The 20,111-nt window shown below is 43.4% G+C and overlaps 2 protein-coding genes across 4 annotated transcripts; one reads left to right on the top strand and one right to left on the bottom strand.

Moving 5' to 3' along the window:
• Nucleotides 1–2,328: 2,328 nt before the first annotated feature.
• On the top strand, nucleotides 2,329–5,449 carry LOC114431593 (cholecystokinin). The gene is made up of 4 exons (XM_028399150.1): nucleotides 2,329–2,391; nucleotides 2,915–3,035; nucleotides 3,124–3,279; nucleotides 5,005–5,449. Exons 2-4 carry the CDS (start codon nucleotides 2,915–2,917, stop codon nucleotides 5,139–5,141), a joined length of 414 nt encoding a protein of 137 aa, XP_028254951.1. The 5' UTR covers nucleotides 2,329–2,391; the 3' UTR covers nucleotides 5,142–5,449.
• A 3,903-nt stretch (nucleotides 5,450–9,352) lies between these two features.
• trak1b (trafficking protein, kinesin binding 1b) lies at nucleotides 9,353–18,050 on the bottom strand. 3 transcript variants are annotated; one of them, XM_028429617.1, is made up of 18 exons: nucleotides 17,892–18,050; nucleotides 17,571–17,765; nucleotides 15,452–15,528; nucleotides 15,207–15,323; nucleotides 15,012–15,112; nucleotides 14,814–14,919; nucleotides 14,668–14,746; nucleotides 14,450–14,580; nucleotides 14,284–14,358; nucleotides 14,061–14,198; nucleotides 13,906–13,982; nucleotides 13,575–13,823; nucleotides 13,204–13,481; nucleotides 11,919–12,037; nucleotides 11,589–11,796; nucleotides 11,399–11,504; nucleotides 11,076–11,201; nucleotides 9,353–10,985 (listed from the first exon to the last, which is right to left on the bottom strand). In XM_028429617.1, exons 3-18 carry the CDS (start codon nucleotides 15,500–15,502, stop codon nucleotides 10,391–10,393), a joined length of 2,556 nt encoding a protein of 851 aa, XP_028285418.1. In that variant the 5' UTR covers nucleotides 15,503–15,528; nucleotides 17,571–17,765; nucleotides 17,892–18,050; the 3' UTR covers nucleotides 9,353–10,390. The 3 variants fall into 3 exon arrangements, with proteins under 3 accessions (XP_028285418.1, XP_028285406.1, XP_028285413.1); XM_028429605.1 differs by lacking the exons at nucleotides 17,571–17,765; nucleotides 17,892–18,050 and having other exon boundaries at nucleotides 15,452–15,633; XM_028429612.1 differs by lacking the exons at nucleotides 17,571–17,765; nucleotides 17,892–18,050 and having other exon boundaries at nucleotides 14,814–14,913; nucleotides 15,452–15,633.
• Between the last annotated feature and the right edge of the window lie 2,061 nt (nucleotides 18,051–20,111).

Here is a 20,111-nt window from a genome sequence, read left to right as displayed (position 1 = left end):
AGGTGAGGATGCACCCAGAGGATTAGTGACGTTATGGAAATATATGTGACATCATGTCCTTCTTCTTCAAGCAGGGCAGCTGCTCGGCATACAAGATCAAGGCTTGTTTTATGTTAAAAGCTGGATTTCATTTTGGAAAAATACACACATTTTAAAATTAGTGTCAAACATGAAGATGATCCAGCCAGCACCTGAAAGCTTTCTCTTCAGGCTGTTTCCTCCCTTGTTTCCACTTTTAATGCTAAACTAAGTGCCTGAGAGGGCTGTGAAACTGTAGGAATCACATTAAAGGAATGGAAAAAAAAAATCACGACACAAGCCAAATCGTGAACAAGGTGCAACATTTTTAAGGATTTTTCACAAATATCTGATGCATGTTCTAAAAGTGCTCGCACTCGTTATCTGCGCACTCTGATATTCTTATAGCTAACAGATGGGTGTTGAGAATGATATAAGACTCCAGTTGAGCTTGAAAATGGAACAGCAATGTACACAGAAGCAGAAAATCAGAGGCGGAGAGCTCCAAATTCTACAGTGTGGGTAAAACGTTCCTCTGAAACTGGTCTAAGACACATGTTCCAGCACAAAACATTGCCACAGAGACAGATGCATTAATAGATCTATGCATTATTTAGTGTGTTTACTAACTGTATACCAAAGCTGTAGCAAAAGCCCTCAGCAAGGGGTCTCATGCTGTCGCCCTCTATGCATCCTTTAGTTTGTACTTGCAAAATCAAATCAATTGTCTCCACTTAGCTAGGGGCCAGATGTGTTGCACAAACACACACTCAGCTCACAGGAGTCATGAGTGTCCGCCCACTCTGAAAGGTGAGAGAATGATCAACAGGTTTCCTGAAGGCTGCAGCCAATCCACATCTCAAACTTGGATACATATACAGTAAGAAGGGATACCTAAAACTCTGTATCTCAGACACACAAAAACAAAAACAAACAAAAACAAACAAAAACAACAACACAGATTTCACATACATGCATGCCTCCCACACCACATGGTTAATTAATTCTAATTTGAACGGCCATGGCCTCACCTCCTACACTCATGCCTTTTGACGGTGCCTGGAGAAAATGTTACACTGAGCGAGAAAGACGAGCAGACTCCTGTAAAAAGCATGAATGTGAAAGTGAAAAATGTCAGAGTGAAGTGAATGGGGAGTGATGCACCAGAGCGCATGGGGAGAGACTCGAACATCCACAGTGACAGCTTGGAGTCTGGCATTGCAACTAGCAGCTGGAGGTATAGGGAATTTTGAGTTTGTGTTTGTGTGTTTCCAATAAATTTGATATTATGTCAGTAAATAACATCACTTGGTTATAATGGGGATAATACAGGGGCTCCAAACATGTCTGGACAGAACAGCCACTCTCCCTTTGCGTTCAGATGTGCTTTTCATATTTCACACAGAATAATATAGATTATTTTAAGTATGTGTGAACTCTTCTCCATATCACATCTGTCACTCATATATCTCTCCTAATAAGGCTATGCCTATAAAAGCATTTCTTGCACAACCCCCTTGTTGCACTTTAATCTTACTTAACAGTCTCACTGACTCACTACAGTACATTTTCTTCGCCTTGTTATCTCAGCAGGTAAGACTGCTGTCACGCATCAGCAGACTGCCAACCTCATTAATAACAACTTTAACTAACAACGGCCGATCAATAGCTATTGAGTCAGGCTGGCCGATGTGCTACACCTGCATGATCGATGAGCCTGGGTTAATCCTGCGTGGTTAGAGGAGGAGGTGGAGAAGAGAGGGGAGTGAGAGACGGTAGGTGGATGGTGAAGATGTCTCACTTTGAGCTCAGTCACCTGTTAAATGTACAAAACTGAAGAATCTCATTTGTGCATCCGCCCACTTTTTAAGCATCCACTGACATCTAATACATATGTGGGTGTGTACAGAAACTCACACCCACGCAGCCACCCCCACCCTGCTCATCACACACACACACACACTCATCCATTTTCATACAAAGATCCTGAATAAAAATACTCTATTCCATCGGAGAAACAAAGAACTTATCAATATTTCATCAGCAGTTTTGATCAAGATGATCAGTGTTGTATTCTCACTGTGCACTCAGACACATAAACACACACACAATCGTAACATTGGTAATGCACATCAAATTTACCATAAGCAAACACAATAAAACTCAAGCACACTGTTGTGTTGTTGAGGCTGTAACAAATGTAGCACTCACACTACAAATACACACCGAGAAACACACACACACACACACACACACACAGACGCAATCAGATGCTGCGCGGGGAGTATAAAAGGGGCATCCTTCCCACTCAACAGAGAAGTGCTGTCCTCACTCTCACACACTCCTCTAGCACGCTCAACCTCTTTTTTGAAGGTAAGGAACAGATTTTACTGAGATACTGTTTATTTTATTTTGTTTATATTTAAATTATTTTTTTTCATTTCTTGGTTGCAAAATTAATTATTTTTATACTGTGCCAGTGTAAAAAAATGGAAATGCTACACTCCTTTTCTTCTTTTTATACAGTCAAAAGAAAATTACAATAGGGTTTCTGCAGTAACTAAACATATTCATCTAATTTCCAAAAAAATATTTCTGGAGATTTCTGAATGCAGATAGGAAATTAAAAAAAAATCCTTCTGCATTGACGGTCGAGTCAGTCTGACCTGCTGAAGCTGCGCTCAGGATATCGAGCCCCAGCTGACCACAGCTGTCACGCCGTGCCCCTGGATGACAGTGTGAATATGCTGCTGTGATTCACACACCTTTCTGTGGACTCAGAGTGATCATTAACTGTGAAAGCGCAGTACTCTGGCAGATGGCAGTTGTAGTTTCTCAGAGTGGAAGATTGCTGATTGAAAATCCCTTTTGTTAACCTTCCCTCTGTGTGTTTCAGATGACTGCAGGGCTGTGTGTGTGTGTCGTGCTGGCAGTGCTGTGTACGAGCTGTTTGGGGCTCCCCTTGTCCTCCCAGCCCTTAGATGAGGGCCAGCGCTCCATTGCCACCCCTTCTGAAGGTACAGGTCAGCTATGCAGAACCCCCAGAACGAAGCAACAATAAGTTTGATATTCTAACATCTGCTCTTGTTTGTCTGTGCTGAGTAGCTCGCCTTGAGGCTGACACCCACACCTTGGGAGAACCCCACCTTCGACACAGCCGCTCTGCCCCTCAGCTGAAAGCTCTTCCTCTGCCTGAGGAGGATGCAGACTCCCGGGCCAACCTCAGCGAGCTGCTTGCAAGACTCATCTCCTCTAGGAAAGGTGTGTGTGCATCGAAAGATCATTTAAAGGATGTAGCGGTAGATGTGAACATAAGGAAAAGAAAACCAATATTTGTAACATAGGTTCATTTTCAGAGAGAAGAGGTTTTTTCCTGACATTCTCCTCCCCTCAGCCTTACTAATTACTAGAATTAGTGCACAGCCAGCTTTGTAAAATGAATTAGTGGCTCTGAAAAGCTTTTGTGGTTTGGAAGAGCGTGTATTAGTGTTCCTTCCGGACATTCGCTCCAAACATCTTTGTTCACTTTTCCCCCCCATCTGATGTCTAATGTCTTGATTTTTTTTTTCAATTTATTTTAATAAGTAAACAAACCTTCAAACCCTATCATAGCTTCTTATGGAAGAACTCTGATCTCTCTGACAGTGTGACAGGATGGACAATAACTGGGCTTCCACAGTACGCAACACCGCACACACACAAACACACACAAAGTGTCAGCATCTGAATTTTCCACTCGGCTGCCAGATATTGAAACAGACTCCACACAGTGTCCAGTGTCTGTTTTCACACCCTCACAACAAAATGGTAAAGTAGAAGAAGAAATCAGACAGTAGAATCAATAAAATGTCAAAGGGTGCAGTGAAAATAACTTGTAATACCTTTGTGAATGTTTCTGTTGGAGTGTGTGTGTGTGTTGGTGGGTGTCTGTGCCCATGTGCACGTTGTTCACTTGCATGTTTCGGTGTAGGAGGTGTCATTGTCAAGCCTTCTGTGGCCAATCTTTCTCGGCACACCGAGAATGTGAAACGCTGTGTTTGGGTGTATGTGCATGCTAGTGTGTGTGTGTGTGTGTGTGTGTGTTGTGTAGGAGGACGTGGGCGGGGTGAAAACTGCCTCTGTGAGCATGCAGTTGATTACCAAACAGATAGCAGCCGTCCTGCTTTGCTTTACTTGGAATAAGATAGAAAAAAATATGGAGATTCACAGACCAGAAGCAGAGATGTGTTTGGTGTGTGTGTGTGTGTGTGTGTGTGCTGTGATCATTTCTGGGGGATGGACACACAAATACAGTGATGCGCACACACACACACTGCTGTAAAGGAAGAAAGGCTAATAGTACGTTGTCAGGCTAATGTCCAGCTGTTTGTGGTACATCCCTTTTCTTTTGGCCTCATATGGTGAGTGTGGTGTGTGTGAGAGAGAGAGAGAGAGAGAGAGAGATAGAAATAATGAGAAAGCAAGCAAAGAACACCGCTGGGCAATTAGAAAATGCCTGAAAGCTAACCGGCTTCATAACAGAGCAATCACAAAATCAGATTTAGGAGAAATTTAAAAGCGTAAACTGTCTCAGAAACCAAACATAAGCTGTAGAGACTCAAGTTGTAAATAATTTAAGCAGTATTTCAACAGAAAGCAATAAACATTGAATTACAAAGGCTGTTTTTTGGTAATGAACTGAAAATTTGACCAAAGTGATGCAGTTTTTTGGTATTAAAAGCATCAATCTTTGAAAATACACTGCTGTGCACAAAGTTTAATAATCGTTCTGCCTCATTCAGAAAATGACACATTTTAATATGTTTTCTTACTAAAAAACTGTTCACAGAATTTAAACTCTGACTTTATACTCTCCCTCACATCCTAAATCACAGCAAGAAGAAACAGTAAAGACCACAACCCAGTTCTCAGCCTCACTCTTGTTCTACTAAAGAGGAATACTAATTTAAACACCTCCCCCTGCCTCCCCTCCCCTCCTCCTCTCAGGTTCTGTGCGCAGAAACTCCACGGCAAACAGCAGAGGTGGCGGACTGAGCGCCAACCACCGGATAGCAGACAGGGATTACATGGGCTGGATGGATTTTGGCCGTCGCAGCGCAGAGGAGTACGAGTACTCTTCGTAAGAAAGAGTACAGGCACATGAGTTAAAGAAGAAGAAGAAGAAGAAGAAGAAAAAAAAAAACAACCCACGCAAGCTGGCTCATCACTGTCTCACAATAAGAGTCTATTTATGATGTATTTGTTGTACATTTGTTTGTAAAACTGTAATAACGCAATATACATACTGTATGCCAAATTTTGCAGAGAAGCTCTCACTGTCCTTTTTTTGGTTGTTTTCTCTGGTTTCTTTATCATTTTGGGTGGAAAGGATGTGGATGGATGTCGAGGGTCTGTTGAGACTTACAGGACTGAATAAAGATGAAAAATATCACTCTGCAGATCAATTCTTACAATGGAGTCACACAACCATGTGCGTCCATACAGATTATCAGGGCCATAGTACTGACGAGCATTCACATATAAAACAAATACGACAACATGAGGATGTCACAAACACAATCAGAGTCCTCTAACTTGTCTGATATAGACACTTAAATGTTTGCTATAGTCTTCCTCCACAACATGTTAGGTTGTGATTACTTTATAATAACCAATTGTAGATAATATCTTGATAAAGTCTGATAAAGACAGATGTGGCATAAATTTGCTCCCCTTATGGTGGACCAGAATAAGACAAAAAAACAAGCCAACCGCGATCACCTATAAAACTTAAATATCCTGACCTGTGCAGAAATGCTGAGAAATGCATTGTTTTATTGCTGTGTGTGTGTTCACATAAGATTAGCAAGATGCATTAGTTACAGCTGCTGCATTACAGAAGGTAGATGGTCTGATTCTGTTGTTCTGTTGTTGTTCTGTTGTTGTTGTGTTTGGAAAATCTAGTGTCTCAACATATTTCTATGTTCTCAGAGCCTCCCAGCGACGCTGCCATTCACTTATCCTCTGTTTGGTTGCAGGTAATAAATAAAATGTATTGAAATAAACATGAACCCACTGCAATTTAAATGGAAATGAAGAGAGGTGGATTACCAACACTGCGCAATCCCATGTTCACACAAACAGGTAATGGCAAAATGATTTCTAGAGAGACCCCTCTTTCTGTGTCAAAGGTTGCAATGATAAAAGAAAAAAAAAGAGATGACTGGTGGATTATGGGTAATGATGCTGGTTGATGAATATAAAGAGAGAAATGTCTGATGCTGAGAAAAAGGGTCAGCATGCAGCCGCACAAAGGAGATGAAAGTCAGCGAATGCCTCACCGAGGGAATGTTCAAAAATATCTTCAAAAGAATGGCAAGATCATTATGAGCTACAACGCCTGTGCTAAATATTGAAACGGCAAGAGAAACTTATATTGTTTGAATTATTAAAGCTGGACCTAATACTTCTTTTTTTGGCTACAGTACAGCCTAATTGAAAGCAAAGCAAAGGAAGAACAGGCTTGATGACATGATTGACACTTTACTTGACATCCTGCTTCTATTTGTCACAATTGTCCTGTAAACAGACACCACAGAGCAAAACCAGCGATTACAAAATGCTACAAAGTTCAGCCTCCAGAAGGTATTAGTAAGAGGAGGAGGAAAAATCCACTGCGGTGGTGAATTGTAATGAATGATGCCCATTATGCTGCTCCTGGCCCCGTGTGTTAAGTGAAAGATGTGTCTGTGTGAGTGAGAGGTGGAGAGAGGGATCGATGAACAAAGCTGGCTCGGTGAATTATTCAAACAAGTGGTTTTGGATGCCCTCGGGGGGAAAGAGAGGGTTTGCCATGTGTTTATATGTTTGTGTGTGTGTGTATATGCACTGGGCATTACAGCCACTGGCTTGGTCTGAGGTCCCACTTGGATCCAAAATTTAAAGAGACTTAGTGATCAATGGGAATTGACTCAACCTTTAAGATTAAAGTGCTGAGGTCGAAAGATTTCAGAGTAAAAGGCTCAAGGTTGTTTAAAGGCTGGTAAATGTGTCCACTGTGTGTGTTTGTGAGACAGTGTGGAACTGCAAAAAAAAAGTCAATAGGCAAACATGTGAACAGCCTACTACTTCTTACATGGAGTAACTCAAGCACTCATACATGCCTAAGAGCTCTGGTTTTGTGTGCTAATGGGCAACAACCACACACTCATGAAAGGAACATGAGCTCCAAGCGTGTGGCTGTAATGAAGATCCAGCAACGGTGACAAGCAGATGGTTCCTGAAACTGGCTGAACACGCCGTCCTTCATTCTATGCTGTCTGTCTCCAAAAATGTCCTCTTTCCTAGACTTCACATGAGTCAATTCAAACTCACTGGCACCTAACACAGAGGGGCAGGAATCATTTAGATGTTTGGAACTTAATGATGCCAAGTTAACAGAACATAGATTTAATCAAAACAACACTGCACAACAGGGAAGCAAGCTACCCAATTTAAACTTTAAAAGACCATTTGTTAGATTTATTGCTGAATACACCATTCACACATGTGTACGGCAGCAGCCTCTTAGCTGGACTGTGAGCGGCCTGCCACAGTGACTGGAAACAGATGAACACAAAACTGATGTGATGCAGATAAGTCGCAGGTAAATATTACCAATCTAAGCATATAACAAACATTCAGAAGAGGCTGTTTGTGTCAGGGATGTTGTCATTTCATTTTTCCAACACATAACTGCAGCCTGTCAACTCACTTCTAACACTATGGTAACTTGAAACAACACAACTATGTAACATTTCATGCTTTAGGGCTCACACATAAGACTGACTACATAAATGCTCAAACGTTTGTGAAGCTGTCTACATCTTCTGCACAATATGACCCTAAACATTACATGACAGCCAATCAAACAAATTAAATACTTTTATCATTTATTCAGTAAAATGATCCAATAATACATTTCTCTGATTGGAATGAACTATGGTTGTTCAGTGTTGGATTCACTATCTTGAATATTAGACAATGTATGAGGCCCTTGGCTGCATAGGAATTACTTTCTGAAGTCCCCAAAAATCTCTTTTGTTCATGCTTCCACAATCAAGAAGACAGCAGTTCACTGTTGTTTAATTAAAACAGGGCACTTAATGATGCTAATGTGCTAATCTTACAGGTCCATGTATTGTTGGATCAGGTTTTCTTTTTCTAACTTGTGTAAAAATCTGGAACTGTAACTTACTTCAGCTGTGGTGAAATGTGCAGGATGGTGGAGGTGGGTGAACACGTTGATGGGTGAACATGCTGTCTGTTTAATCCAAAACACTCCCACACTTAGCCCAGGTGAAGGTGTCTTGTTCCTGATTTTGTTATGCAGTTGGGGCCACACACCCTGTGCTATCAGCTACCTGCTGCATCTTCTTTGATTTGTTTTATGGCAGTTGCTACCAGCATTAGGAAGCATTACTGCCACCTACTGTGGAAAAAGAGGATAGAAAAAAATGTCACTGTATTGAAAAACGGAATTTTTCATATAAACTGTAATATACATTAGTTGTTTTATGATGGGCAATTAAAATGTAAAGACAGATGAGGATTAAAAGGGGGGTTGGATAGTAAGATCTCTTTCCCCTTTCAGTTCTCAGGGGTGTTTGAGATTATCAAAATGTTTATCTAAAATGAAAAAATATCCATTGACAGACGTAAGCGACATTTGAAAGTTTCATTTCTTCTGATTAGACTCATCGCTTGTCATGTTGACATTTTTTAGTTATTGCTCACCTCTGGTTCACCCTGCAGCCAGAGGAGGTTTAATAAGTGGCTCTTGGTCATATCCCTCTTTCACAGAAGATACAGATGGTTCATGATCATGACTGGCATGCACCAATGCAGACAGAGGGATTGACACAATGTGCTCCACACTGTGTTGAATTATTTTTGAGCACCACCTGCTGGAAGAAGTGAAATAATCAATCATTTTTTGTAGGTATTATTATTTTTAGTTTGATGACTTTTTATTTGGAAAAGCCCTGATTACATGCTCACCCCAATACTTACAGTGATGTGTGGTTCTTGGTAATGCACTACACATTACTGACATTTCTGCGATGATAGACGAATATATACAAGGCGTGAGACAACAGGATTTCCATGAAAAAATACTTTAAATTCTAAATTAAAATAAATAAACACAAGTGCAACTACGGCTGTGTGAGCAACGTCACACCTGCATGAGGAACATAAATCATTAAACACAACAGGCTGAGGCACTGTATTGCTTCAATTCTCAGACGAAACCTTCAGGAAAAATGTCAGAAAGCTTCCAACCGCCTCAGCTGATTAGCCACAATCACTTCCCATGTCCTCATTGTGAACTGCGGCTACAGCGTATTGATCTGTCCACTTCAGAGGAAGCACCATCAACCTTCATGTCTAATGGTCAATTAGGAAACTAAACTGAAGCATCTTTAATACTGACACAAAATCTATTCAATGACTGGTGGAAAGTGACTTTTCAGACTCACACCTAATCACTTCAAGATAAATGTAGATAGACAGCAGAGAGAGTGAGGGTTACATATTTGATATATTTGGTGTAAAACTTTCAGCAATTATAAAAATTTAATCCCTTAGTACTGAAGAAGAAATGATTTAGTGCTACAGCGACTACTAACAGCCAGAAGTGTGATGAGGATTGAACACCTCTGTCTGTGCCTGGACATGTGTGGGATTGTGTGTGGGATCTGTGCGTTTTAAGAAAAGGCGAGAGTGGGAGTACTACATCTAGCCAGCAGAGTCAGTCTCCAAAGCAGGGATCTGAGTAGATATCTCAGTAGTTTCAAGATATTCTGTTTTGAATGAATTATGTCAAAGTCCCAAAGTCTGTAAGCAGTGCTTTGAGCTGAATATTAAGCCAGTGTGCTAACATGCTCAGACACAGGGAACTGAATTTCCTGACAAACCATCTTAAATTAGGTAGTAGAATAATAAAATTTGCTAATTGTCACTATAACCACAGCACAAGTGAGGTTGGGCAGAAGATCATTAGACAAAAGCAACATTATTTAAATGCATTATATCTGTGCCAAATCAAGCCAGCTGTGGTAAAATGTAACTCTGTGAAGCCTTTCAGAGATATACAGAGATACAGTATATTGTTACAAACCAGGACAGAAAACATGTCTTTTTGTATTTTTGGTGGACTAATCCTTCAAGTTGTTTAGCTTTTCTGTAGAACAGCAGTAGTGATCAGAAACAAGTCAGTAATGCCACCCCATTGTTGTCATACAGTATAAACATTGTCAGTTTGTGTTTGGGCTCCAGGTGACCGCTCAGCAGTCAGTTCCTGACCCTGCCGGGATCCTACTTGGCTACCATGACCTGCCAGCAGCAGTCCAGACTACTCCTGGGGCCCTGGGGCTTTCATGGCCATGCTGGCTCCAACCATGGCTGGATAACTCCGGTTCCGCCTTATTCCATCGGGCCCAAAAGGGGAGCCGGATCTGCGCAGCCCACCCAAAGGCCCCAGGATGGGAGCGGGACTCACTGATCTGCCCCCTGGAGCTCCAGACACACCCAGGCGCTTCACTTTATCCAGCAGGTTCAGGTTGTGGACAGTCACGCTAACGTCCGTTTGGCTTTCACAGTCCCTCCCTTTTTGTCTGCCTCTCATCCCACCTGTCACCTCCTTCAGAATGGAACGGGCTGGTTTAGAGGCCAAGAAATTATCATAAGAAGGACTCTTGAAGTCAAAGCCCACAGGTGTTGGCACAGCTGAAGCTCCCTGCCTTGTGGGGGAATTTGGAGGGGTGGTTGGGCGCAGAGGGTCACGATTGGATACTCGGTTAGGGGCAATGGAGGTGCTGAATAGGACTCCTCCGCTCCCCTGGCTGTTCTCCAAACCCTGGCTCTGGTGATACATGGCTGCTGAGATACCTCTCTCCTGGAGAAGGCGCACTAACCCAAGGGAGGTGCTGGTGGTGCGTGTTGCATCTCTGCACAGACGTGAGTCAAAAACATTTACTGTAATCAGACAATGTGAGTCAAAACACTGCCACAAGACATGAATATCTGCGGCGACTTGCCTGAGGTTAGTTGAAGACTCAGAGGGTCTGAGGCTGAGCCTGCGGGGAGTGCAAGGAGTAGCAGCAGGAGTACCCAACAGAGAGCTGGTCATCACACAGGAGGAGGACGCAGGGACTGGATTCAGACTGGAAAGAAGATCAAAATGAAAACTGCTGGTAAACTGTAGGTATGTTTGTTTCCTAATTTTTTATGTTTTTATAAATGTCACCATATTAGCAGCTTTATAAAAGCATGCACCAATCAAGAGCATCTTTAGGAGAAAACACCAATGTTACAATGCAACAAAAGCTGACTTGAGCAGCAACAGAGACTGCAGCATTACCTTGGTGTGACCCGTGTCAGCTCATCAGTGGGGTGGAGGATCCTACAGGTTGTGAAGGTGTAGGTGGAGCTGGTGTGCGCCATGCATTTACCTGGGTAGTATGCAGCTAAAAAATCACACAAACATTTGTAAGCATTACAGGTGTTTCAAATAGCATCAACAATGTGACACAAGTGCTGTATGTTCTCACCCAGAGCGTCAGTGTTACTAAGATGTGGTGAGGGGGATGGAGAAGGCGGAGAGGGTGCAGCGAGGCTGGTTGGAGGCTGCCCGAAGTTGGTGTCACCTGTGCTGGTGGTGACAGGCACAGCAGGTGAGGCAGAGGACGAGGAGGTGGGAAGATTTTGGAAGTATTGCTCTCCTGGTTCATCCTCTTCAAAACCGCCCCATGGGTACACCTGCAGATACACAAAGGAGAATCCAAACCCAGATCACAACAGCTGTCAGGAGGCGTACTTTGTGATTGATTGTATTTTCAGTCTAAATAAAAGTTGAACTAGAAGATCTCACACAAACAGACCTGCTCCAGCTCTAGTTCGAGGGGTCTGTATCCCTTTGGCACAACTCCTGGCCTGGCGTCCAGAATCACACCGAGGTGAGGCTGAGCTAACTGCTGCCAGTGCTGCAGGGTGGCAGAACCTGCGGGGAGAGAGATGAATCACTGCAATGTTGACCTTCACACACAAACAAACAACAACAAACAATATTTTGAGACAAAATGTTGCAGTGTCCCAAGGTTTCAGATATATAAAAAAGCCCTACTCATCCTTCTATATATGTAATATAGTAGACTGTAGGGTATGTGACATAATAGCACTGTAACAGAGTGCATTCCTAAAACAAAACAAGTTAAGAAGAGGATAATAGCATAAGAGTCAGTAATTAGGAAATGATGGAGCGCAGAAAAATAACAAGAAAAGGAAACGAAATGGAAGAGCAAAGTAGAATGAGAAAATGTTTTATTAGTCAGACACATGTATTAATAACAGATAATGAACAGAGAAAGCATGAAGTGACAGAGCGGCCGAAACATGACAAAACAAAAACATAAAAAATGAGGAAGATATACATGAAAATAATAATAATAATGATAATAATAATGAATCAATTCAAGGGGGAGCAATGCATATATATGACGAATGCACATAAGCAAATATATGTATGTACAGAAGTAAGAGCAGGAATTTTGTGGGAAATGGGTGAGCAAGGGTAACTGGGTTTAAAAATGTAGTATGAATTATCACCAACAGAGGGCAGCACAGGCCAAAAGCTACAGGCTAAAAAGTTTAACAAACACGATGGAATGATGGGGGACGCTACTGGCCTATGTTAAGATACACATTTACTGGAAACTATAGCTTTATGTAGCTCCTACATTTATAATGACAATGGATGTTTAGCTGTGTGTGTGTCTGTCTAGAGCCACCCTCTGGGCTGTGTGTCTTTGTAACAGCTTAGTGGGCTGCCTGACTTGTGATGATGCATCAGAGACCAGAAAGAGTTAAAAAGCATCAGCGTCAGAGGCCTCTCTTTCCTCTCTCTCCTTATCGTCTTGCTCCCAACTCTTTCTCTGGCCCACCTCCTTCCTCTCTCCCTCTCTATCCCAGCTACAGTCTTCTTCACCCATTCCCATCCTCTCTCCCTTTCTCCGTCGAATGGCCGCCCATGCCGGCTCTCCCGCCTCCTCTCAACTTCGGTCCCCCGTGCCCGTTTGCTCCCTTTCTTTGTCCCAACCCCCTTGTGCCTCTCGCCTTCTCGACTCCTCCCCGCCTTGCAGCTCCTCCCGCGCTCCCCTTCTTCCTCACCTTCAAGTGGTTTGACGATCTGGAGTTTGTCAGGGAGGTAGGGCCCCCGTGAGGCCCACAGGTGGAGGTTCCCAAGGGACATGATGCTTTCTGATGGAGTCAACAAACTCTCCTGGCCCAGTGTGTCATGCAGTCCAGTGTGTCCTCCCCGCCTACGCTCTCTCTCCTCTTCAAAAAAGCGTCTTTCACTTAAGTTGTTTTGTCGACGCAAAGATAGGCGGCGCAAGGCCAGCCGGAGATCCTCAGCCCCGCTCGCCTTCTTCTCTCGACCCTCTGAGCTGTTGCCAGAAAAAAAACATTTTTTAAAAAATAATTCTTGAGAAAAATCTCACTTCTTCTCTAATTGTAATTATCCAATTGCTCCTCCTCACCTCTCCTGATTGGATGCTGTTTCCATCAGGATGCTCTGTGTTCGGTTGTCAAGGGCAATGTTGTCTCCGCTGAGATCTCCCCCATACATACTGGATTGTGGTGTGGAAAGGCCGCTGGACTGGGGCGATGTTCGAGCTGACAGAGACTGGTTGGAGCCTGGGATGTTTGCACTGGTCGGGGTAAGAGAACGCTGGCGGACGGTCTGGTTAACGTTCTTCACCGTCTCAAACACGCGCTTCCGGTGGATCCTGCCCACAAGCAACAAAACTAGCATATTAGCCTTCACTGTCTGCAGCATAGAGTGACAGTAAGCATTTAAACAATACATACTTCTGTTCTTCACACTCTGGGTTGTCCAGACTTAACTCCTTCCTCATTGTTCCCTCAATCTCAGCTGCCAGAGAATCCTGCAACACAAACACTCTTAAAGGAGAGGAAGATTATAAAGTACACACAGTAAGGGCCATGCATACACACTGTCTCACCATTGGGTACAGTCCCAGTGGGTGGTAGCGGCGGGGAGTTCCTGCAGGGTAGTTTCTGTTCCTTAGGTTCTTTAGCTCCTCCTGAGCTTCATGCAGCATCTCAATGCACTCTGAGTACTTCTCCTGCAACTCCTGGAGCTGTTGGATTGTGGACACTGTAGTTAGTTTTTTTAAGCAGCTACACACTGTGAGCGAGCAGTGATTGGCCAAGATGGGATGTTACCTCTGCTGTAAGCTGCCTTTGGGCATCTTTAGCTGCTATCAGGTGCTGAGACAGCTCCTCATTCTCCACTGCGTACTAAGCACACACAGCAAGCAACATCGTAACAAACTGCTTATCAGGAATAGGATATCACAAAGTTAGAATGTGTGCTAACACATGTACTCACAGATTTGGCTTTCTTTTGCAGATCTACTATCTGAGAGAGAAGGTGTGTGATCTCCTCTTGCTGTCGGGAGGCATCCTCAGTCTTACGAGCCAGTTCCTCTGCAATGGCAGAGATCTGCAGACTGGACAGCCCTGAAAGTGCAGGTGGAGTGAGTATTTCAATTATATGAGATGTGTAAACACACAAAGATGGAAGTGCACAACAAGAAAAAAACTTACTGAGTTCATTCACACAATCATTGACAAGTTGTTGCTCCTTTTCTTCGTATGTTTCAGTCTCTGACTTTAGATGGTTAGCCTGCACATATAAAACCATGGTTACACAAAATAGTCTAACTTCATGTGCTGCTGTGAGTGTGTGATACCTCGGAGCGGAGTGACAGGTTCTCCTCTTCCAGCTCTTTGAGTTTCCTCTGTAGTGTGTCACTCACAAAGCTTCCCGAAGCTGCCTCTAGCTTATTCTTCCTGCCTCTTAGAGAGATACAAACACAATGAGCCAGAGGGTCATCTCACTGTACAAGTAATAAATCTAAAATAGTAAGTAAGATAGAAAGGAGGCTCACGTTGGGGAGCTGCTGGACTCTCCCTCACTCTCCTCAGCTGCATTGGTGTAAAACTGCAGCAGCTCATCCTTCAGGTTCAGCTCATGGTGCAGCTGGGCCACCTGGGAGAGGACAGATACTGTTCAATACCTGTTCATGTGGAGTCAAACCACTTAAGTCAATGATGTGGCTGTGTGTGTGTGTGTGTGTGCGGACCTCCTCTGTGATTTGTCCCACTTGTTCCTCCAAATAGTCATTCTGTTCTGTCAGGATTCGGTTCTTTTTAAGAAGCGACTGGCCGATTTTTGCAGCCAGCTCCAGGTCTCTTTCTTTCTATTGGTTGGAATGCAGAAGAAGAGATTGGTTATTAAGCATCCTCTCTGGTTTAATTTGATTTTAAAAAGCCTTACAGCGCAGCTTGGAAATACACTGACAGGACGGCCAAAAATAGAACAGCTCACCTCCTCCAACAAACGTGTGACAGCATCAATATCATTGTAGGTCTTGGTCATCTGGCCCACTCTGTCTGCACATAGCACTGTGGAAACATCAAACTCTGAGGAGGTGCACACTGGGAAAGAAACCTCAGTGGTATACAACCATGCATGGTGGCACGCACACATTATGTAATGTACATGTTTTAAACGTCATCCGCTCAGATGCAGTCGTGTTGCGGATACATCACCATTGTTCGTGTATGGGAGAGTAGGGAGGAGTTAAAGGTGAAAGTGTTGTTTTCCATGGCGCACAGCAGTTGGCCTGACTGCCCTGAGGTGCAGCTCTTATTGACTTGGCAGACTCTAATCGATAACATGCTGTACAAAGTTATTGAATGCATTATGGTAAGCTTCTGTAATCCTGTAAGTATTACAGCCATTATTTCATTAAACCACATTGGGAGGACCACATTTTGGTTTCACTAAAGACAGGTAGCAGTGTGATCCACTATAGTTTACACAGGCACATCAGTGAAGCATGGGGAGGTCACAGCAAATTCATGGTCAGTAAGTTTCAGGACATTCACTCACAGTGAGGAGACCACAATCAGAGACAAGCTCCACTGCACATTTAGAAAAGATTTACAAGCCAGCGTCTACTTTAGACTCAAACCAGTCAGATTACATTAAAACAATGCTGCAGTCAAACTGATCATTCATCTTTTCTGTTTACCTGTGATGTCTTCTTTACAGTACCAGTCCTCCATGTCATAATTATCCCTCACTAATCTTCTATCCTTGCTGTCCATATCCTCATTTGCCTTCACAGTGATCGACGAGCAGAGTCCAAACACTGGTCAATTCACTTTCTGCTGCACAACTACTGTATAACAGCCTCAGACTGAATAACCCTCCGCCCACATGGACGCCCCACTGAGTGAGTGCGAGGGAGGCGGAGAGATGACAGAGAGCATTTTTGGAAGCGCTCTACAGCTGCTGAGGTGAGAAGAAGTCATACTATGATTGGACAGAAGGAGGAAGCAGGGTGGAAGATGGAACCAATCACCAGAGGAGGACTCTTTAGTTTATAAGTAACAGTAAAACTCCCACATCTCTCTCCCTTTCACCTTTCTTTCATTAATGCACTTTTCTGCTCTGTAAAAGGCTGCTGAACATAGATCGGCACCTAGCAACTGTAGCCATGAACACCACCATCCACAAACAAACCCCTGACACATACACACTCCCTCTTTACTATGATAAATGCTGTTAGACACTTAGAGTAGGAACCAATAATCCAACTTCCTCCTGGCTTCACACAGTGACTTCCTGAGTTATTTAACAACACACCCTGAAAAAATACTGTTTAATTTTATAAGTGGAAATCACCAAATGAAACACACGCTTAGCCAACGTGCTGAAGATTTTTAGAAATCCCAAAATAACAAGCTTGACTACTATAAGGAGAACTACTTACCGCAATCATTAACCAAAACATGCACAGCACTTAAATCCTCTTAAACTACCTAATAGAGAAGAAGTAGGTTATATTTAGCAACCACACCAAAGTCCTGCAAAACATTCAGATACAACAGCACCAACAACATACTAACAACAAGAGAAATGGCGCCTCCTTGTGGAAGAAGGCTAGAATTCATGTTATCGCAGCAGAAAATAGATAAACTTATAGAAACAGATAAATCATAGCTATCAAACTATGCAAATGCAGTAAAGCTTTTTTCTTTTTTTCAGATGTATTTGGCGGGGCCTTGGTAATATGTGGGATGTTTTGTTTTCCTGAGATCTGACCTTTGCAAAAACTATTACATTATAGTGAGGGTGAACTTTGACCCTTTGAATATATGACCTTTAACCACCAAAATATAATCAGTTTATCTCTAAAACCAAGTAAATGTCTTTGTCAGATGTGAATAAATTCACAAGTGTTCATATAATATTGCTCTTTCATACACTTATGCCAGCAGATTAGCTTTCTGAGAGTCTTTTGTAGGGTTAAACCTAATATGTGCCCTCTGCAGGTATTTAAATCCCCTGTGGAAAAGTCCTGTCCTGTACCCCACATTTTTCCTCCACGCTCACTGAATTTAAATAAAAAACGCAGCCTGTGTTTAGCCTGACTTACAGAAGTATTTAAGAGTCTCTTCAATCTGCTCAGTGGTCAGATCGAGGCTGGCTTCCGGTGCGACAAGGGGAGTGTGGAGCCAGTCATCATGGTCATAGCCGTAGACGGTGTCAGCCCGCAGCCGGTAAACTGGCAACTGCTCCTCGAGGAGGCTGATGATCTCAAACTCTGGCAGGTCTGTACTGTTGCACACATCTGAACATCACAAAAAAGGGAGGAGAAGGAGTGGAATTAGTGGTACCAGAACTCTTCTTTGAATTGTTTAGTTAAAACTCTTTATTCTCTTAATTTCTACAAACAAAAATGCACACACATGTTTACCTGTGATGGTCTCAGCGTCCCTGCAGTCGGGCAGCACCTGCTGTGCTTCGAGTTGGCTGGGCTCGCCCTCGCTCACATACTGCTCCTCGTTGAGGTGTTGCTGATCAGGCCCAGGGTCTGGGTCTGGGTCTAAGTCTGGGGCCGGGGGCGAGGAGGGGGCCGGGGAGGCCAGCTTGGCTCACCTCTCAATGATGGAGAGAGACAGGGGCCATGAGCCACTGGAGCTGCTGCTCCACTGGGTTAGCACGACAGCAGACAGACACCTGGAGGGAAAGAAAGAGGAACATTTAAAGAACTGTGCTTACTTGTGTTGCTGTAACCCAAAGTCCACACTGATCAATGCGTCTCTTGCTTTCCCTACAGAGTCTTTAATTTCAAGTGCTGCTGCTGACTCTGCAGTGTGCTGCCTGCCAGCACGCCACATAAATCACTGCCTATCCACTGCAGACACCACTTTACATCAGTCGGGAAGTGTGTAGGCAGATGGAGGTTAAGAGCAACTCTTGATAACAGCACTATAGAGGGTTCTAGTTAATTGATCCAGGTACAGGAAATTACAAGGACAAAGAATTAAACTGCACCTACATCACCTGACCTCTCAGTCACCCAGGGAGACCTCCTTTACCTGTGATGTAAGAGGTACAGTAAAAACAGCGGTACTCATGCATGGCGAGCAGCTCTGTCTGTATTCTGCAGGGATTAGTGTGTCACTGCAGACACACAGCAAAAAAAAAATAGCATTAACACACGTCGCAAGCTGACAGATCAAACAGCTGAGGCTGCACTTTGGTGAGCTGAATACAAACAGAGGCAGAGAAAAGGCGGCTCTTTGTATATGCATGAGTGTTTGTGTGGGCATGAATAAGTGGCCTCCTTTTTAGTTGTATCAGAAAAGACAGATCAGAAAAGCACCTGCATGACCAGACTGATGTATGAATGTGCACAGATGCAGGTTTGGTAGAGCAGCACTACAACCTTGGGATGTCTTTCCCATTGCACCAATGAGTGCTGAACACAGACTCTCCATCCACAACACAATCAGATCATTGAAACTCCACTGTGCATGTGCAGGTCATGCATCCTAGCACATTACAGTCATTTATATTACCTTCATAAAGTCACACTGTGGAGAGATTAAGTAAAAATCAGAGATATCAAATATGACAGTTGCACTGATCACTGATGCTGCAGACAATAAATGGGTCAGGGTTCATTCATGCATGTGGCATAAACAATGTTATTTGAATGCTGCCCGAGGGCGGGGCTTCGTCTGCCTCACCAGATCGCGTCACGCATGTTTTTTTGTTTTTTTATAAATCGTGTCCTTACTGTGACACAGTAAATGGTAGAATATGATCAGCCGACCTTATGATGAATGACATCGCCATGAACATCATGTAGCATCTGAGCTCTACTCACAGTCACAGTCAATGATCCTCGTCTGTCAATATTCCAAATAAAGGGCTCAGGTGCAGATGTACAGTCCGGCAGGAAGGAAGGAAGGAAATAGGTGAAATGCTCCCAGGATGAGCAGGACAGGCAGCGGCTCTATGAGCAGGCCGGGCGGAGCGCTGTGATGTCTGTGCGGCGTGGACTCTGTACAACGCTGACAGCTCGGGATGGTCACCTTAGACTGGTTTCCAAACTCACTCCTGACCCGGTCCACTCCTGCTTCCCTTCAGCCATCTCCCTCCGTCTCTCCTTTCTCGTCTCTCACTTTCCCTGATGGAGCCTCCCTCACCAGTGTCAAACCAGCCAGGAGGAGAATAACAAGACTTCTGGTCACCACCTTCAAAATAAAAGCCTCAAAATTAAGCGAACGTGGATTCGGCAAACTTTTTTAAGACAAACAATATTTTCCCTATTCTTCACAGTCCGCACAATCTCATGATTCCATAAGGTTAATTAATATGTATATTTATTGCTTGTTGCTAATAACCTGTGCGGTTTTATGCTTTTATTTTTATGGGACCACTGCTTCCTCGGTAATTACCGAGGACTTGACAGTCTTATTTTTCTCCCTGCTGCCATCCAGACACCCACACCAGGACCCAGCCCAATCGGATCTGGACCAGGCATCAGTGACGTCACACGCACCCGTAACAGGAAGGAGAAAAGCAACGATCATGACTCTTATAATATATGTATTAAAATTTTTTTGTTAATCGATATATTAGCCTATTTTCTTAGATAAATGAAAAAAAATGTTTTTTTCTGACT

Source organism: Parambassis ranga, chromosome 2 (genome assembly GCF_900634625.1).
Source record: "Parambassis ranga chromosome 2, fParRan2.1, whole genome shotgun sequence".
Lineage (NCBI taxonomy): Eukaryota > Metazoa > Chordata > Actinopteri > Ambassidae > Parambassis > Parambassis ranga.
This window is presented reverse-complemented; position numbering and strand designations above follow the sequence as displayed.

Excerpts from the sequence above, each read along its gene's own strand:
- LOC114431593 (XM_028399150.1), top strand. The coding sequence starts at position 2,915 with ATGACTGCAGGGCTGTGTGTGTGTGTCGTGCTGGCAGTGCTGTGTACG. Across the intron at positions 3,036-3,123 it reads CATTGCCACCCCTTCTGAAG|CTCGCCTTGAGGCTGACACC; the intron begins GTACAGGTCAGC and ends TGTGCTGAGTAG. Across the intron at positions 3,280-5,004 it reads ACTCATCTCCTCTAGGAAAG|GTTCTGTGCGCAGAAACTCC; the intron begins GTGTGTGTGCAT and ends TCCTCCTCTCAG.
- trak1b (XM_028429605.1), bottom strand. The coding sequence starts at position 15,613 with ATGTGTGCGTGCCACCATGCATGGTTGTATACCACTGAGGTTTCTTTC. Across the intron at positions 12,038-13,203 it reads GATCGTCAAACCACTTGAAG|GTTCTGCCACCCTGCAGCAC; the intron begins GTGAGGAAGAAG and ends CTCTCCCCGCAG. Across the intron at positions 11,202-11,398 it reads CTGACACGGGTCACACCAAG|TCTGAATCCAGTCCCTGCGT; the intron begins GTAATGCTGCAG and ends TCTTCTTTCCAG.